The following is an 18,894-nucleotide window of genomic DNA, read 5'->3' as shown; positions in this document are numbered from 1 at the left end:
TCACTCAGCACCACATGAAAGAGATCTCTGCACAGCACATCCAAGGATCGTTGCTGGGATCCGCCTTCTGTGGAATATGCTCACTCAGCACCACATGAAAGAGATCTCTGCACAGCACATCCATGGTTCGTTGCTGGGATCCGCCTCTATGGCATTTGCTCACTCAGCACCAAATGGAAGAGATCTCTGCACAGCACATCCAAGGATCGTGGCTGGGATCCTCTTCTACGGGATATGCTCACTCAGAACCACATGAAGGAGATCTCTGCACAGCACATCCACGGATCGTTGCTGGGATCCGCTTCTACGGGATATGCTCACTCAGCACCACATGAAAGAGATATCTGCACAGCACACCCTCGGATCGTTGCTGGGATCCGCTTTCTGTGGAATATGCTCACTCAGCACCACATGAAAGAGATCTCTGCGCAGCACATCCAAGGATCGTGGCTGGGATCAGCTTCTATTGAATATGATCACTCAGCACCACATGAAAGATATCACTGCGCAGCACATCCAAGGATTGTTGCTGGGATCTGCTTTCTGTGGAATATGCTCACTCAGCACCACATGAAAGAGATCTCTGCACAGCACATCCACAGTTCGTTGCTGGGATCCGCTTCTATGGCATATGCTCACTCAGAACCACATGAAAGATATCACTGCGCAGCACATCCAAGGATCGTGGCTGGGATCAGCTTCTATGGAATATGCTCACTCAGCACCACATGAAAGAGATCTCTGCACAGCACATCCAAGGATCGTTGCTGGGATCCGCCTTCTGTGGAATATGCTCACTCAGCACCACATGAAAGAGATCTCTGCACAGCACATCCATGGTTCGTTGCTGGGATCCGCCTCTATGGCATTTGCTCACTCAGCACCAAATGGAAGAGATCTCTGCACAGCACATCCAAGGATCGTGGCTGGGATCCTCTTCTACGGGATATGCTCACTCAGAACCACATGAAGGAGATCTCTGCACAGCACATCCACGGATCGTTGCTGGGATTCGCTTCTACGGGATATGCTCACTCAGCACCACATGAAAGAGATATCTGCACAGCACACCCTCGGATCGTTGCTGGGATCCGCTTTCTGTGGAATATGCTCACTCAGCACCACATGAAAGAGATCTCTGCACAGCACATCCATGGTTCGTTGCTGGGATCCGCCTCTATGGCATTTGCTCACTCAGCACCAAATGGAAGAGATCTCTGCACAGCACATCCAAGGATCGTGGCTGGGATCCTCTTCTACGGGATATGCTCACTCAGAACCACATGAAGGAGATCTCTGCACAGCACATCCACGGATCATTGCTGGGATCCGATCTATGGGATATGCTCACTCAGCACCACATGAAAGAGATCTCTGCACTGCACATCCACAGGTCATGGCTGGGATCCACTTCTATGGCATATGCTCACTCAGCACCACATGAAAGAGATCTCTGCACAGCACATCCAAGGATCGTTGTTGGGATCCGCTTCTACGGAATATGCTCACTCAGCACCACATGAAAGAGATCTCTGCACAGCACATCCAAGGATCGTGGCTGCGATCCGCTTCTACTGAATATGCTCACTCAGCACCACATGAAAGAGATCTCTGCACAGCACATCCACGGATCGTTGCTGGGATCCGCTTCTAGGGGTGATGCTCACTCAGCACCACATGAAAGAGATCTCTGCACAGCACATCCACGGATCATTGCTGGGATCCGCTCTATGGGATATGCTCACTCAGCACCACATGAAAGAGATCTCTGCACAGCACATCCACGGATCATTGCTGGGATCCGCTTTCTGTGGAATATGCTCACTCAGCACCACATGAAAGAGATCTCTGCACAGCACATCCACGGATCATTGCTGGGATCCGATCTATGGGATATGCTCACTCAGCACCACATGAAAGAGATCTCTGCACAGCACATCCACGGATCATTGCTGGGATCCGCTTTCTGTGGAATATGCTCACTCAGCACCACATGAAAGAGATCTCTGCACAGCACATCCACGGATCATTGCTGGGATCCGATCTATGGGATATGCTCACTCAGCACCACATGAAAGAGATCTCTGCACAGCACATCCATGGATCATTGCTGGGATCCGATCTATGGGATATGCTCACTCAGCACCACATGAAAGAGATCTCTGCACAGCACATCCATGGATCATTGCTTGGATCCGATCTATGGGATATGCTCACTCAGCACCACATGAAAGAGATCTCTGCACAGCACATCCACGGATCATTGCTGGGATCCGCTTTCTGTGGAATATGCTCACTCAGCACCACATGAAAGAGATCTCTGCACAGCACATCCACGGATCATTGCTGGGATCCGATCTATGGGATATGCTCACTCAGCACCACATGAAAGAGATCTCTGCACAGCACATCCACGGATCATTGCTGGGATCCGCTTTCTGTGGAATATGCTCACTCAGCACCACATGAAAGAGATCTCTGCACAGCACATCCACGGATCATTGCTGGGATCCGATCTATGGGATATGCTCACTCAGCTCCACATGAAAGAGATCTCTGCACAGCACATCCATGGATCATTGCTGGGATCCGATCTATGGGATATGCTCACTCAGCACCACATGAAAGAGATCTCTGCACAGCACATCCACGGATCATTGCTGGGATCCGCTTTCTGTGGAATATGCTCACTCAGCACCACATGAAAGAGATCTCTGCACAGCACATCCACGGATCATTGCTGGGATCCGATCTATGGGATATGCTCACTCAGCACCACATGAAAGAGATCTCTGCAGAGCACATCCATGGATCATTGCTGGGATCCGATCTATGGGATATGCTCACTCAGCACCACATGAAAGAGATCTCTGCACAGCACATCCATGGATCATTGCTGGGATCCGCTTTCTGTGGAATATGCTCACTCAGCACCACATGAAAGAGATCTCTGCACAGCACATCCACGGATCATTGCTGGGATCCGATCTATGGGATATGCTCACTCAGCACCACATGAAAGAGATCTCTGCACAGCACATCCATGGATCATTGCTGGGATCCGATCTATGGGATATGCTCACTCAGCACCACATGAAAGAGATCTCTGCACAGCACATCCATGGATCATTGCTGGGATCCGCTTTCTGTGGAATATGCTCACTCAGCACCACATGAAAGAGATCTCTGCACAGCACATCCACGGATCATTGCTGGGATCCGATCTATGGGATATGCTCACTCAGCACCACATGAAAGAGATCTCTGCACAGCACATCCATGGATCATTGCTGGGATCCGATCTATGGGATATGCTCACTCAGCACCACATGAAAGAGATCTCTGCACAGCACATCCATGGATCATTGCTGGGATCCGCTTTCTGTGGAATATGCTCACTCAGCACCACATGAAAGAGATCTCTGCACAGCACATCCACGGATCATTGCTGGGATCCGATCTATGGGATATGCTCACTCAGCACCACATGAAAGAGATCTCTGCACAGCACATCCATGGATCATTGCTGGGATCCGATCTATGGGATATGCTCACTCAGCACCACATGAAAGAGATCTCTGCACAGCACATCCATGGATCATTGCTGGGATCCGCTTTCTGTGGAATATGCTCAATCAGCACTTCGCTGGCAAACTCATTAGCATTCCAGGTCCATCCATCAGCACCCTTGTCGCTTTTAGCTCAAGATAATAGCTCTCAAGAGTAAGTGCCAACGTCTTCGCTCGCTAATGAGCAGCTATTAATTGTAAATGTAATTTTGTTTACATTTAAATATTTCATGTTACGTATTCCCACAGCGGAGCTGTCAATACAGATTACCTGCACGTGAGCAGTTTTGTGTGTAATAAGCGTACTGAGCACAATTAGTGAAATTTGATGGGCTTAGAAGCCACCTTTGCCGACAAAATCCATATTTCTATGTAAGCCTGTGGCAATCGGCATGCTTGCTGCTTCTTGCTAAAAATAAGCTCTGTGGGCCCTGAACTCGTTTGCCACTGGTGTGATGTCATGGCAGTATTTTATTTATTTATATACAGGAGGAACAATGCTCTTTTGATCATGAAATAACATAAGATAGATAAGACGTCAGATTTGACAGGAAGCAGTGAGCTTCTTGCAATGGGGTGAGTTTGAGGGACATTCTGTCCGGTGTGGAGGGGAGCAAATGGAATAGTCACTGGGGACAATACATAAGTGGACATACATAGATTAATGACATGTTGGACATTGTTAAGTGCAGGTAGGTGGAATGGCCAGCTGTGCTGGGGATGTGACAATGATGGGTGAAGTGCCTGAGTGGAGGCAGAGGGAAGTGAGGGCCACTGGCAGGTTAGAGGCAAGGACACCATGTTAGCTTGCAGGCAGATGAGAGATAGGTTAAGAGGGTAACTCGGAGGTGAAGCGATAGGCTTTTGGTTTTTAGGTGAAGCCCTTTACTTGATTGCAATCCAAGAGGCAGGAGCAACACCATGTGTGCCTTTCACTACATGGCTACCCCTACTAGTTCTTGCCACCAGCCTGGATGATGATGATGATGCCACTGTACCAATGACCAAAGACAAGCAGGTAGAAGCTAAAGAGCGGCCATAGCAAGCAGTCTTAGTCTGCGCTCGTCTTCCACTGATAATGGGGAACAGCAGCAGCAAGCTATGGAGCCACAGGGTGAGCAGCCGGAGAGATCGGCCATCATATATATGCAGCCTAATCCATTTGGGCAAAGTCACACATGCCACAGCGCCACCTAGTAAGCATTGGTGGAAGTTCACCTCCAGTGTGTGACTTGGAAAAAGGTCGGACTGGAGCATAAACTTGTCTCGGCCACCGATGGAAAAGTGCCCACGTTTGTCAATGGCAATTCATTCCTTTTGTGACAGACTGAATTGTATCAAAGGGTTTTTTTTTTGTTGATAAAATGTGATAGATATTGTGCAATTTAAAGAATAGTTATTCAGTAACACTGGTCAAAACTACTAGCCACATGGTGAAGTAACTTATCAATCTGGCCCACATGAGCCAAAAAGTGGCCCACTTTGACCAAAGAAACTGGCCAACACTAGCATTTTGCATTTCTGGTTTGGTCATTGCCCTATAGGCCTGTCCGAGCCTGCTTGGCAATAGAGGTTAAGCCTCTTGCATGCACACTCTTGTCATTCCTTTCTGGTCCACCATGTTGCCCCTATTTTCCCCCATTGTGGTATTCGATCCAACAGCAGGAAACCATTTTTCCACTTACAGATATCTACTGATAATTGACACCCCTGTCTTATTCTAGGAATTCTTCAAAATAACAATGTCCTCCTTGGGTGTTAAGCCCTCGGCAAATCAGTTTGTTGAGTGGTGGTAACATGTTTTCACTATTGCTGCTCCTGGGCGTTAGAAATTATTTATTTTTTGGTTGTTTTGGGAAACAAAATTCTATACAGATCTTAGTTTGATCAAATTAAACAAATAAGTGAACTTGTTAGTATGTTTACAAAGGTGAACATCTGATTATACTTCAACATGTATGTGCCAGTTAAAAGAGAATTGCGCCTGAAAACATTAACGCATGCATCTTTTTAATCAACCTTTTTATTCTTTATAACCAGATTTTGTTTTTTCTCTTTTCAGCGATTAAAGAGAAGTGCACGGACTGGACGGAATTTCTCATACATGATTTGACTGGATCGCGGACGGCACCTGCAAACCTATTGGAAGGGGTGCGTATTAATTTGCACAGTGACATATATTCCTTAATATGTTGCAGTTGTGTATTTAAGTGTCTTGGGAGGATAGCCCAGGGGCAACGTGCTCGCCTTGGAAGCAAGACGACACAGAGCAACAAAGGTTCGATCCCCCGGTACGCATTTAGAAACCTCTGGGTAGTAAGCGTGTTTTATACAACCTATCCTATAATATCATTTTTGACATTGGCAGTGGATTACGAAGTGACGATTAACAAACCAAAGTGGACAACAGCTGTGCACCGATTGAACTATTGTCAATGTCTAATCAACTGCTCTTACCCCATATCATGAAGCCATTGTAGAGTTAATAGAGTTACCACTGTCCTTTTTTGAGCTTACCTACATCCCCGCTTCCAAACTTTGAGCATCACCTCCATGCATTGGACTCAAACTTCATTTGTTTCACAATTCCAATATTTTCCCTGTTGTGATTTTTTCTAAAACTCTGAGTAGTGGAAGTGGCATCACATTACCCATAACAGCTCAATTACATCAAAGAAATTGACATTGCAGAACGGGCTATCATTGAAATCATGCTGGTAGGGGATGGTAACGTATTCAGATGGCTAAGAGCAAACATTCACAACTGCTAATAAAACTATCAAAGCTATAATATTTGATACAAATAAAATGTCCGTTTGGATAGGCAATACTTTACTGATGTAAGGAGGAATTAGGAAACACAGAGTGCCCGATTCATGGAACTTTTAGCTCAGTGCAAATCGACTTTGCACTGGTGCAAAGAGACATTGCACTGCCAACAAACACCCTGATAAACAGAACAGTGCAATGTCTATTTTTACAGTGCAAAGTGACTTTGCACCACTTTTGCACCAGCACTAAAAAATACACTTTATGATATAATATGATTATATGATATAATAAGTCATTTATAACGCACCTGTACACAGTGTTTCTGGGCGCGACAAGACAGGGAAGAGAAGACAGAAGGAGGACAAAATAACGACCTTACGAGGCCTTGTGTCGTTCAGATCGCGCAAGGCCTTGTGTCGTTCAGATCGCGCAAGTGCCGGGACTTTTCACCACTCCGTGGATCAGGGACTTTGTTCGCAGTGCAAACAGACTTTGCACCGCGCTAAAGGTTCCATGAATCGGACCCCAAGTGGCTCCATCGGGGCCCATTAAAACAGGCCGGATGGTCTCTGTCCTGCCCCTTGCACACATTGTCCCATGCCACTCCAGTAGAGGGCCAGAGGGACATGCCCAGGTTGGAAGGAAGGAGGGGGCCATACACCCTTCTCTGCCAAGCAGCTCCCACACCAAAGCCTTTTTAACACTATCCCTGGGAGGTGAGGTTGTAACCCCCCTGACGCACGAGCACTCATGCAGGACTCTGGGAGGCCTGACTGAGGCAAGTATATTCCTACGTCATACACGTTTTTATTTGGAAGTTGTTTCACCAATCCTGCATTTCCTAAATGGCCACACATTTTTATTCCTGACCTTGGCTTTTGCCGTAGTTCTTTTTTCCTTATTTTCTATTGCATGTCTTTGCCCCATCCTCTAGGCAGGTATCATCAGAATCAATAGTAATTATATCCGTTTTTTATATGGCGCTTCCTGGTTGCCTCCTCCTACTTTTAAGTGTTGTAATAATAGCTGCTATTATTACTCAGCTTAATGCAACTCACATGATTGGTCTCGGAAGTCCAGAGTCAGCTCTGCCAAGACTTGGACTTGCAACATGTAATCTGGCTCCATTTGAGAGGCTAGCAATGGAAGCATGAGCAAACAACTCAGGGATGTCCTGGCCTTCCTTGAGTACCCTTCCCTGAGGTCCATGTGACACGGAATATTTTAGGACATGAACTGCATTCGGTGAGTCAGGGGGTAATTTGGAACTTGCTAAATTGCAATCAGCCAATAGCTTCAAAGCATGAAGTGGAAGGGTCAGTGTCATTCTCTGTTAAACCCGAAGCCTGCATTTCCGGACCTAACCTGGAAGGCAATTGGGGGGGCGGTGGATAAAGAATGAAAGGGGATAGCGGGAGACATTCTTTGATAAGCCCAAAGGCTGGCAACAAAACCTGATGGGTGGAAGCGGTTAGATAAAGTTCTAGAAGACAGGGCCAAGTCATTCAAAGCTAAGACCAAAGGCTGCATGCCAAAACCTGATGGGTGGAAGCGGTTAGACAAAGTTCTAGAAGACATGGTCAAGTCATTCAAAGCTAAGACCAAAGTTTACATTCCAAAACCTGATGGGTGGAAGTGGTTAGATAAAGTTCTAGAAGACATGGCCAGGGTCATTCAAAGCTAAGACCAAAGGCTGCAGGACAATACCTGATGAGCGGAAGCGGTTAGATAAAGTTCTATAAGACATGTCCAGGTTCATACACAGCTAACACCAAAGGCTGCATGACAACACCTGATGGGCCAAGCGGTTAAATAAAGGTCTATAAGACATGGCCTGGGTCATTCAAAGCTGAGACCAAAGGCTGCGTGACAAAACCTGATAGGTCAAAGTGGTTAGATAAAGGTCTAGAAGATATGGCCAGGTTCATACATAGCTAACATCAAAGCCCGCTCAGGAGTAAAGGGCGCAACTGTTTCTGCTGTTCGGCTGGGACCCTGCTTACTGCTGCACTTCGTTTACGAATCTCTGAACTTACCATTCTATCAAGGCAAAAGCCGCTCCGACTCACGTGAGCCTGTCAGCAGGAGCTGACAGCAGTTTGAAGCGAGCGGCTCATCCCGTCGATTTCGACTTCTCACGTGACATCCGTCACGTGACCACTCCAGCCACACCTCCACGAAGTCTTCCCCTACAAATGCAGAACTGTGCGACCCTTGCGGCGTGAAGCCCGCTCAGGAGTAAAGGGCGCGGCTGTTTCTGCTGTTTCCGGCTGGTACCGGCGGTCCGCCGGTAAGTGCAGGAAAAACCAGAACTTATAATTTGTTCGCTGTTCATCTGCATAAAACCAAACAAGGAGAGGGGTCTGGCAAATCGCCCCTGCATCCGTCCATCCTTAAACTAAAGCCAGACCATCCAAAAACCAAAACAAATCACTAACTAACATGAAGAAACTAGTGACGGCTAGCCAGAGCGTCAGGGATAGCTGCCCGCTCCAAGGAGTCCCCCCATCTAACATCATCGAAGAACCGGGACGCATACTACGAAGCGGCCTCTTAACAACAAAAAGCCAATCTGAAATGACCATCACACACTCCATACCAACATTGTCACCCCCAACCCCCCCTCTTTGATCCCCCCACAGATACAATTTACCTACTTGTGACGTTGCACGTTCATTGGATATGCCTGGTGTTGCTTGTCCTTCCAGGGGAGCTAGACGGGAGCACATCCGGCTGTAGCGGCACCTCGCCGGCGGTTGCCGGTAGAGGGGCAGGAGAAGAGAGCACAAATCTGGTATCGGGGGGGACGACGGGTGGTGAGGGGGGACAATGCAAGCGGAGGGGAGCGTGCAGATCCCGCCCTTGAGCTCGTCTGTGGACCCAGAAGAGGCACGACGAGACAAGACGGTGGAGGCGAAAGAGGAAATACCTGCCGGGCTCGTTAGAGCTCGACAGATAACGATTTCTGCATCTGTCACCATAAAGAATCATGAGACAGAGGCCGGCGAAAAATACAGCCGGACCACTGATGACTTGACACAGAAAAAACTCAATACCATGAACACAGCTAACTCACCACAACAAATCTTCTTTACAGAAGAAGGTTTAAAAACTCATTAGACCATACCTCTTCCAAAAACCAAAAAGAGAACAACACATGTCCGCTTAGTCTCAAACGACTGATCCAAACAGAGACACACCCAGTGACAGCCAGGGCAGATCTATCAAGCCCCAAACTGAATTTAACTGATTTGAGAGAAAACTACTCAATGAATGGAACTATATCATACTTGACAGATCGGGACGGACAAGAAATAGATGACATCAACATCCTGAGAGAACATAACTGGGTCCAACCACAAACATACTCAGTTAAGGACCCAAACAACAAGATCTCGTTTCAAAAGGATTTGAACCTCTCACGTGTCGATCAACACGGAAAAAGAAAATACCCAGGAACCAAAAACCAAAGAACTCGAAAATAATCGAAACTCAAAAAAATCAGAAGTCAGTACCCCTGACATTACCTTTTCATCAACTCCAATCCTCAAACCCCTGCTGAAAATACATTAAAAAAAACAAGGCAAAACGATGCCTCAGACTAACAACCCGATAGGAAGATTTTTTGAGAAGTTGGGGAAAAATCCCATTATGAATCGATTTGAACTTTCTGACATGGAAATACTTGAGGGAATTCCTCCATCCCCTCAAAGAATCCCATCCAAACAACTACCAGCAACGCACCCCCTTGAAATAGGAGCCTCGACACCCCAATTGCGATGGCACTTTGGCCAAAATGAGACCCTTCATGGTAAACAGGAAAAACCAAAACTGGACATTGAAAGTTGTACGAGTTCAAAGAAATCGATTCAAAATAAGGAACAAGAAAGTATTTTGGAAAACAAAATGTCATTTAAAGAAAATGGAAACAACCAGAAACCGAGACAAAATCCAAAAACCCAATGCTCGAACAATAAGGAGGAAGTTATACGGATAGAAGAGCTCTCAAAAGAGAAAACTACGTTCGGCCAAAAAAACGCGATTGAAGAACCTAGAAAATCAAACCAAGAAACAACAACAATTGAGGCAAAAAAGAGCCATGAAATCATACAGAAATCTAATACCATCCGTGCAAGAAACCAAGAAGAAATACAACTGGCAGAGGCTATACTAAATTACAAAAACATGATTAGGCGTAGAGAATGGAACTCAGATTTGAAACCTACTTGTCAGCAAAGAAAGGACGACACCCTGGTGGATGCTCTGCGACCACTTTTTTCGACTCCAAATAAAATTTAACTAGGACAAGAAACCACAAAAACAAAAGAAAAAAACTCACCTGGAAAAAAGCCGGATTTACAACTTGTGATGTCAGCAGTGACAGTTGGCTTAGCACCATTTGGAAAATTATATGAGACCGTTAACGATACATTGAAGGACCATACTTCAATATTAGCATCTGTAAATTCGAAGCTGACTCACTTGGAAGGATACATTTTGGCCCACGAATCATGGAAGGCTAATATAAGAAACCAAGGAACACAAACGGATAAAATAGAACCAGAAAATAACTACCCAGACCAAGGAAAGAACGATGTGTTTCAATTTAAGAAAAAATCAATGAATACCAGCACTCAAACTACTCAGATGAAAACATGTGAGACCAGTAACGAAAAAGAACCATCAGAAGCACTAGAAAAGCACACCGAGAGATCAGCACTAAAGTGCAACAAAGATAAACCTAAGGGAGACACACGAGAATCAACCAGTACAAAAAAACACATGAACCCAAGAGACAAGCTGAGTGAAATTGAGACATCGACAAAAAGTGAAAGGAAAGCCGATCACTCAAAAATTCCACAAGAATCGGAAAATTCCAACGTACAACAGGTTCAGAAGAAAGTGGAAAAAACAATTAAAACAAATGAACTAATGACAAAATGGATAACCGTCACAGACAAAAAAACTAAGAAAGAGAATAGCAACATTCAGAAGAATCAAAAAAGAGAATTCAACCAGGAGCCAGATGAGAGCATGATTGATATATCTAACATCAGCACTTATTCAATTGAAAATTCTGAGTTTGTAATACCTTGACCCACGGCAAAAAAAAGAAAGGTCTCATTTGCGGAAAACAAACCGCCAACACAAAACCGAAAGGTAAATCAACATAAAAGACAAACGAAAAGTTCAGAACAAAAAAAAGAAAATTTGGAGGATTCAAAATACAAAAAAGACCGGATCACCCCAGAAAGAAAAATGCTGTTCCGACTATCAAATACAAAGCTAAACAAACATGATCATAGATAAGGAGCCTACGTGGAAGCTCATCCAAAGAACAACAAAAGAAATTCCGAAAATGAGAGACAAGAAGAAAAAACAAAAAGAAGTGATAGACGACATCAACAAACTTACTTGACCCCCATAGAACAAAAGGGAAAGGCAAGCGAGATAAGAACACAGAGAAGTTCGGTCACCGAGACATACAACAGTAGAAGAAGAGACAAACCTTCAGAAAAGAGAAACAGGTTTAACCAAAGACCTTTGGACCAGTCCTCACAGCAAAACTGAACTAGAAATTCAGCGATATTTACTCACAAGAGTAACTCGACACGAACACTAAAACTTGAAAGAAGAGTCAGCTCGGAAGGAAAAATCATTCTGAACAGACGAGCCATGTTGAAGCTCTTGGACAAACTCACAAATGGAGATCAAATTAAAAGCATAGACATAAACATAGTAGAATTTGCGCATAAAGGACGGACAGATAGCATCTTCTTACATATTACGTCCCAATCAGTAAAAAAACTCATGCTTCAGTTGACAAAAGAATTTTTGAATCGAGGTTATCTCCTGCGAGAAACAACACTAGAAGGGAGAGGACAAAAGAGCCAAAAAACGATCGGAACAAAACAAAGGCACAGTCATGTGGACAAAACAAGCGAAACTAGGGATTGGATAAAGAACACTCTGAACAGAAAGTATGACCTGAAAGAAAAAAGAAAATACCCTCCAATCACGGTGAATTATGAATATACGAAAAAAGCAGATGGAGAAGCAACCTGTAAACTTAAGGGTTCAAGCTCGACAGAAATTACAAGAGAAAAAGGAAAAGAAAAATTAAGAGAAGATCACCACATCAAAAGACACTGGAATGATGACGATGAGGACACAGAAAAAATTAAAACCAGAAAAATAAACGGCCCTATCACGATGCAGGAGGGTACGGGAAAAGAAAAAACCACTGTGAGAGAAACAACCTCGACCCAGAACCGACAAGATCTAGTGCAAAAAAACTCAAAAAGATGGGCATGGCTCCCTCAAGCGTTAACACGCTACACTGGAAAATAGCAGTCAAAGGGTTTCCCTTCAGGTGAAGAAAGGGTCAAACAAAGATGGCAAACGCTCTATACAAGAAAGAGCAAACAATCACTATCGGATCATGGAATACCAGAGGCCACATTCATCTTACAGAACCCGGCGAGATAAACCTAGGTGGATTCGACCTATTAAGTCTACAGGAAACTTGGCTGCAGCGGCCGCCTAGCATGGACGGCTATGAGGTCCAACTGTCTCCAGCCCAGAAAGGCGAAAAAGGTCACCCAACATCGGGCCTTTTAACAGCCGTCCGTACAGGCGGTTCTCTTCGAATAGCCCACAACCTGGTATCAGACACATTAATCCAGGCGATTGTCCTAGAATGGGCAAAAGAAGAAAACGTAACAAGAAAAAAGAACAAAGATCTTATCCTGTTGCTGAACATGTATTGGAACCCGGCCATAATTCATACGTCCGTCTTCCTAAACGAGATAGAAAAAATATTAACGTTGGCTACAACAACATTCGACGTGGACCACATTTTAATATGTGGAGATTTGAACTCAACTTGCCCAATGGTAGATGATGTAAAAACTCTAGGAAACAAACCCCTGCTCAAAATCAACAGCAAGAGGCCTCGCGTGGGCGGAGTTGATGGAATCCCGCGATTTGTATAATCTAAACTCCCTAGAAACAACCAGACCTAGGATTCCAACCTGGAAGGGGGAAGGAAATGCAAGCACCATCGATTACATCTTCGTATCCAGGGATCTATATCAACAAATCAAAAGCTTCGAGATAGTAGTATCCATCCTGAGTGACCATAACTTACTCAAAGCGACATGGCATGCCAACAAACGCCCGCAACTTAAAATGTCGACCAAGATGGCTACAAACACCCAAGGAAATCGACTAAAAATCACAAAGGATGCCATTGCATCAATCACAGTGATCTATAAACAAGAAGAGATAGGAGGAAACAAGAACAACACATTGAAAAACTTGAAAAACTTGGACGACTGCCCGTTGCTTACTCCATACCTATGTCCCAGGCATGTAAGAAAAACAGAAAAAATCCATCTCCACAAATACAACGAGGAACTTCGCACAAAGAAATCTGATTTACGAAAAACATTAAGGAAAGCCAAAAAATATCCTACGCAGTTAAACTTAGATTCTGCAAACAAACAAAAAAGAAAGTACACATCGTGGCTTCAATCAATCCGAAGAGAACTGTATCAAGCAGACAGAGAGACCATGCTTAGAGTAGTCTGCAAAAGGAATTTGAACGACTTTTGGACTCTACTAAAGACCAACCTATCAGGTCCAGCGAAAACAAGTACCAACAACGTCCCTGAAGACAGATGGCTAAAACACTTCACAAACTTATTTGAAGAACAAGAGCCATCGGAAAAAAGACCACAAAAATATGAGAAAAGTAAATGGATGGTATGCACGGAGGAAGAGATTCGAAAGGAAATCAGTAAATTGAATAACTCCCGTGCACCAGGTCCGGATGGGATCACAAACCTCCACCTCAAACAGGAGGTCGAAACCTGGGCCCTGTTCATAGCAATTTACAAAAAAGGGCTGAAGGATGACCCAAGAAATTACAGACCTATTGCCCTATTGGACGTGCTGGGCAAACTCTTCGGATCCCTGGTGCTGGAGAAATTTCAAGACTGGCAGAAAGTGGCAAAGACAGCAGATCCACTGCAATCAGGCTTTGAAAAAAATCTAGGCACTGCGGTCAACATTATGATGATCAGTATCCTGAAGGCCAGAGTCTTCGAGGGCTACTCAACAATCTTCATAGCTTCGATCGACCTGGTACAAGCCTTCGACCGTGTAAACAGGAGAAAACTATGGAGCAAATTGGAAAAACAAAGGTGTCCAACCTCCCTCCTCGATCCTATCAAAACGCTGTATAGCAACACCTCAATCAGAGTACGCCTGAATGAAGCTGGGCTATTATCAGAAAGTATACAAACAGCAAGAGGAGTCAAACAAGGATGCCCTCTGGCTCCGGCCCTCTATAAGGCGTACATGGCTGACATAGTGGATGCAGAAATTGATACACGCTCCTTTCCTCCAAAAATAGGAGAGTCGAAAGTGACAAGACTGCTCTACGCGGACGATATCCTTTTGCTGGATCAAACACCAATCGGACTGCAGCGTCAACTAGACAGTCTTGTAAGCTACTTGAAGAAGAATGATTTAGATCTGAATACACAAAAACTAAAATTATGATCTTGGAAAAATCAACTAGGCCAACTAAAAGATCACAATGGTTTGCAAATTCAGAAAAGCTGGAGACAGTGAAAACCTTCACATACTTAGGAGTGAAAATATCTCGCAGCCAAATAGAACTATCGATGCAAGAACATCTTATCCTAAAGACGTAAACATTGGCTGCACAAGCAATACTCTTGGAAAGGAAATTTGGAAAATTCACCATCCTCCCAGTACTAAAATTCTTCAAAGCCAAAGTCACTCCAGCATTAACCTACGGGGCAGAAGCAATGCCACATCTTCCTTCAACACTGTGGACAAAATTGGAAGGCGCTTTTTGGCGCAAAGTCTTACGACCACCCAATTCTACCCCAACAGCAGTTATTCGAAGAGAACTATGTCTTCAATCACTAGAATCAGTAGTAGTCAGAAACGGTCTCCTGTTCCTGGGAAACATTTTAAGAACTCCACGTCCTAATATTCTGGACATCATCTATCAAGAAATGACGAATCAAAAAAACACCATGATGACAAAATGGTACAAAAACCTACTAGATCAGTCAGAAAAAATCGGATGTTCAGAGTGGGAGATAGAACGTACCCCAGAGAAAATTAAGAAAAAATTAAAAATCCACGATTGGATCGAGACCTTGGAAAAAGCTGAGAAGTACACACCACAGAGTCACCATACAATCAACACACAAAGGATAGATGAGACAAGGAATTACTTAAAACAATTCCCGGACAAACCCTTGCATACAACTTTCTTGAGAGCACGTCTGAACATTCTAAAGACAAAAGAAGTGTTATACCTCAGAAAACAGGTTCAAGATAAAAACTGTCGATACTGTGACACCCTAGAAATCGAAACAGTGCGACACCTACTTCTTCACTGTTTGGGTACAAACAATCTCAGAACGACCTATTTACGACCACACAGAATGAAACATCTTACCACCAGTGTAGAAGATTGGTGGAACATGCTAATGAGCGGAGAATCCACAACATTGACAGTAGCAACAGCCAAGTTCTTCGAAGGTCTAGAGCTGGAAGATATACTAAGTCGAGAACAAACAGAAAAACGGAAAAACGAGGATTTTAAAGAAACAAGCACAGAAAGGGGAGAATTTTAATCTCACAAAATCATGGATTCACAATCAAAACTCCCTTAAAACATAAGCCAAGAGAAAGATTTTGTAAAAAATTGTAAAACAATTAAATGCAAAAAAAAAAAAAAAAAAGACTGTATGCCAAAGCCTGATGGGTGGAAGCGGTTGGATAAAGGTCTAGAAGACATGGCCAGGGTCATTCAAAGCTAAGACCAAAGATTACATTCCAAAACCTGATGGGTGGAAGCGGTTAGACAAAGGTCTAGAAGACATGCTCAGTGTCATTCAAAGCTAAGACCAAAGGCTGCGTGAGAAAACCTGATGGGCGGAAGCGGTTAGACAAAGGTCTAGAAGACATGGTCAGGGTCATTCTAGAAGACATCGCCAGCATCATTCAAAGCTATTACCAAAGGCTGTGTGACAAAACCGGATGGGTGGAAGCGGTTAGATAATGATCTAGAACACATGGCCCAGGGTCATTCAAAGCTAAGACCAAAGGCTGCATGACAAAACCTGATGGGCGGAAGCGGTTAGATAAAGGTCTAGAAGACATGGTCAGGGTCATTGTAGAAGACATCGCCAGCATCATTCAAAGCTATTACCAAAGGCTGTGTGACAAAACCTGATGTCGAAGCGGTTAGATAAATGTCTAGAAGACATGGCCAGGGTCATTCAAAGATAAGACCAACGGCTGCATGACAAAACCTGATGGGTGGAAGTGGGTAGATAAAGTTCTAGAAGACATGGCCAGGGTCATTCAAAGCTAAGACCAAAAGCTGTGTGACAAAACCTGATGGGTGGAAGCGGTTAGATAATGGTCTAGAACACATGGCCAGGGTCATTCAAAGCTAGCACCAAAGGGTGCATGACAAACCCTGATGGGTGGAAGCGGTTAGATAAATGTCTAGAAGACATGGTCAGGGTCATTCAAAGCGAAGACTGAAGGCTTCCTGACAAAATCTGATGGGTGGAATGGTGACTAGGAAGGATTACGCTGGTAATGTCTGGCTCTTGTAGAAGAAGGCCCAACAGGTAACTTCAAAGTCCTAAAGAGGAGAGAGGAGATGGGGATGAAAAAGAGAAAGGGAAAGGGGCCAGTGGGCACTAGGTTAGCTTGGGGCTGCTCCCCGGGACTGTGAAGATGGTCCCATGGGAGAAAGAGAAGGGGAAACAGAAAAGGAGGCAAGGCTTAACTCTTGGCCCATACAGGCATCATTAAAATAGCTACATAGAATACTAATTATTTGATGAAAACAAGTGCAATCTAATACCTTTGAGTGGTACAAAAGTGAGCAGAAGAGAGTGTTTAGGGAGCCTGTTAGTTCAACTGATACAGGAGGAACAAATGTAAGTGTGCTGAGCCAAGTGTCTCACAAATAGAACTGGGCGCACTTGTCCCCCTCCCTCACGCTTCTGTATGCGCTCTTGCACGACCTAGAATGTACTAGGCTTAGCATGTTTGTCTGTCCTGTCCTCCTCTATCCCCCCGCCCTATCTGGTTATGCCTGCATGCATAGGCGCATTGATGACCAATCCTTTGTTTTGTTCCGCTCCGGCCCCACCTCCCCCCACTGTTTGTCACACACTTATACTAGTAGAAATGCCTTGGCCTAGTATGCTAGTTATTGTTGTTAGATCATTCAGAATCTTCAAGGCCTAGGAATGACAATTATATCCCCTTGTTCCCTTCCCGCCTTGAAGTGCTTTGAAGCACTTCACTTGTGTATAAGCGCTTTACAAATAAACAATTACAATTTACAAATACAACTCAATGGAGACAAAGTGATTTCCATACACAGCCCAGCAAAGGATAGTTGCTTAGCAAATAGGTGATATGTTTTGTATTGGTATTTTTATTTATTTGTAGTAGCCCGTGGTATTTCCAAAAGAAAATAGCATAGGGGAGAGTTCAGAGCAATGCTATAGCCTGGTGCTTTACAAAAGAAGAGTAGTATTAGAAGGGAAGTGAAACCAGATGAGAGCAATCAACATATTGGGACATAACATTGAGGCAAATACTGACAGGCAATGGTATGATTCAAGCATTCATTAAATAATTGGAGTAGCTGTCGATACAATATGTTCAATGGTGGAGGATATCAATGAGGGGAAGATGTTTTGTGTTAGGGCAGCATATGGAGGATGAGGATAAGGAGTTTAAGGGCAGATTTGAAATTAGGGATAATGTTAATATTCTTTGATATCAAGGAGTCTGAAACTCCAGTGAAACATGGGCAAGGAGAGAGAAAGAGCATTCATAAGGGAGGGAGGGCTTGTGGAGGGACAGAGAGTTGAGTAAGGTGATCGCACTAAGGGTACGAGATGGGATGTATCAGATGATCAAGGTAGCCACATAAAGATGGTTTCTAGTTCATAGACTGATTCAAAGACAAGAAGAAGGGAGAGAAGAGTGCTGCATGGAGAACCAATCAGAACTGAGATGCCAGGCGAAGGTAGTGAAGGATGCAGGTATGTTGGACATAGTTTAAGTTGTGAAGTTTAGAATTTTGTTGCAGGGGCAAAAGTGTAGAGACAGAGGCCCAGGAGAATGCTAGGTCTGTAAAGGAGTCAACTAACTCCAAGGGTGGAGATGCGAGTCTTGGTGGACTGCTAGGTCATAAGGTGGCACATTTGAACTGACAATTAGTAGGTACAGACTTGCAGCAGCTGCAGTGGAGGTGATACATTGGTGGAGCTTGAGATCACTGTCAAAGAGAACCAGGCAGGGCACTACTCGCTGTAAGTCACCCACAGTGCCAGTCTACTACTGGAATGTTGCAAAGCTCTAGACTTTAGAGTCTATTAGAGGGTAAGGTAAACCAGAGAATATGCAAACAGGTGGCACTCTCCCATTAACCTTCACTGGACACCCGTGAAAGGACGCTCTAGGAGAG

The 18,894-nt window shown here is 44.4% G+C and overlaps 1 protein-coding gene across 2 annotated transcripts in view; it reads left to right on the top strand.

Annotated features, from left to right (window-relative positions):
* SFMBT2 (Scm like with four mbt domains 2) overlaps window positions 1-18,894 on the top strand; it is a 957,919-nt gene that overhangs the window by 477,045 nt on the left and 461,980 nt on the right. For both annotated transcript variants that reach the window (XM_069629673.1, XM_069629672.1), the window contains one exon: window positions 5,632-5,720. In XM_069629673.1, the coding sequence (XP_069485774.1) occupies window positions 5,632-5,720 (89 nt within the window). The remainder of the gene's footprint in view (window positions 1-5,631; window positions 5,721-18,894) is intronic.

This window comes from Ambystoma mexicanum, chromosome 12, assembly GCF_040938575.1.
Source record: "Ambystoma mexicanum isolate Mex_15411 chromosome 12, UKY_AmexF1_1, whole genome shotgun sequence".
Classification (NCBI taxonomy): Eukaryota; Metazoa; Chordata; class Amphibia; order Caudata; family Ambystomatidae; genus Ambystoma; species Ambystoma mexicanum.
Note: the sequence above shows the minus strand (reverse complement) of the source record. Positions and strands in the feature narration are given on the sequence as shown.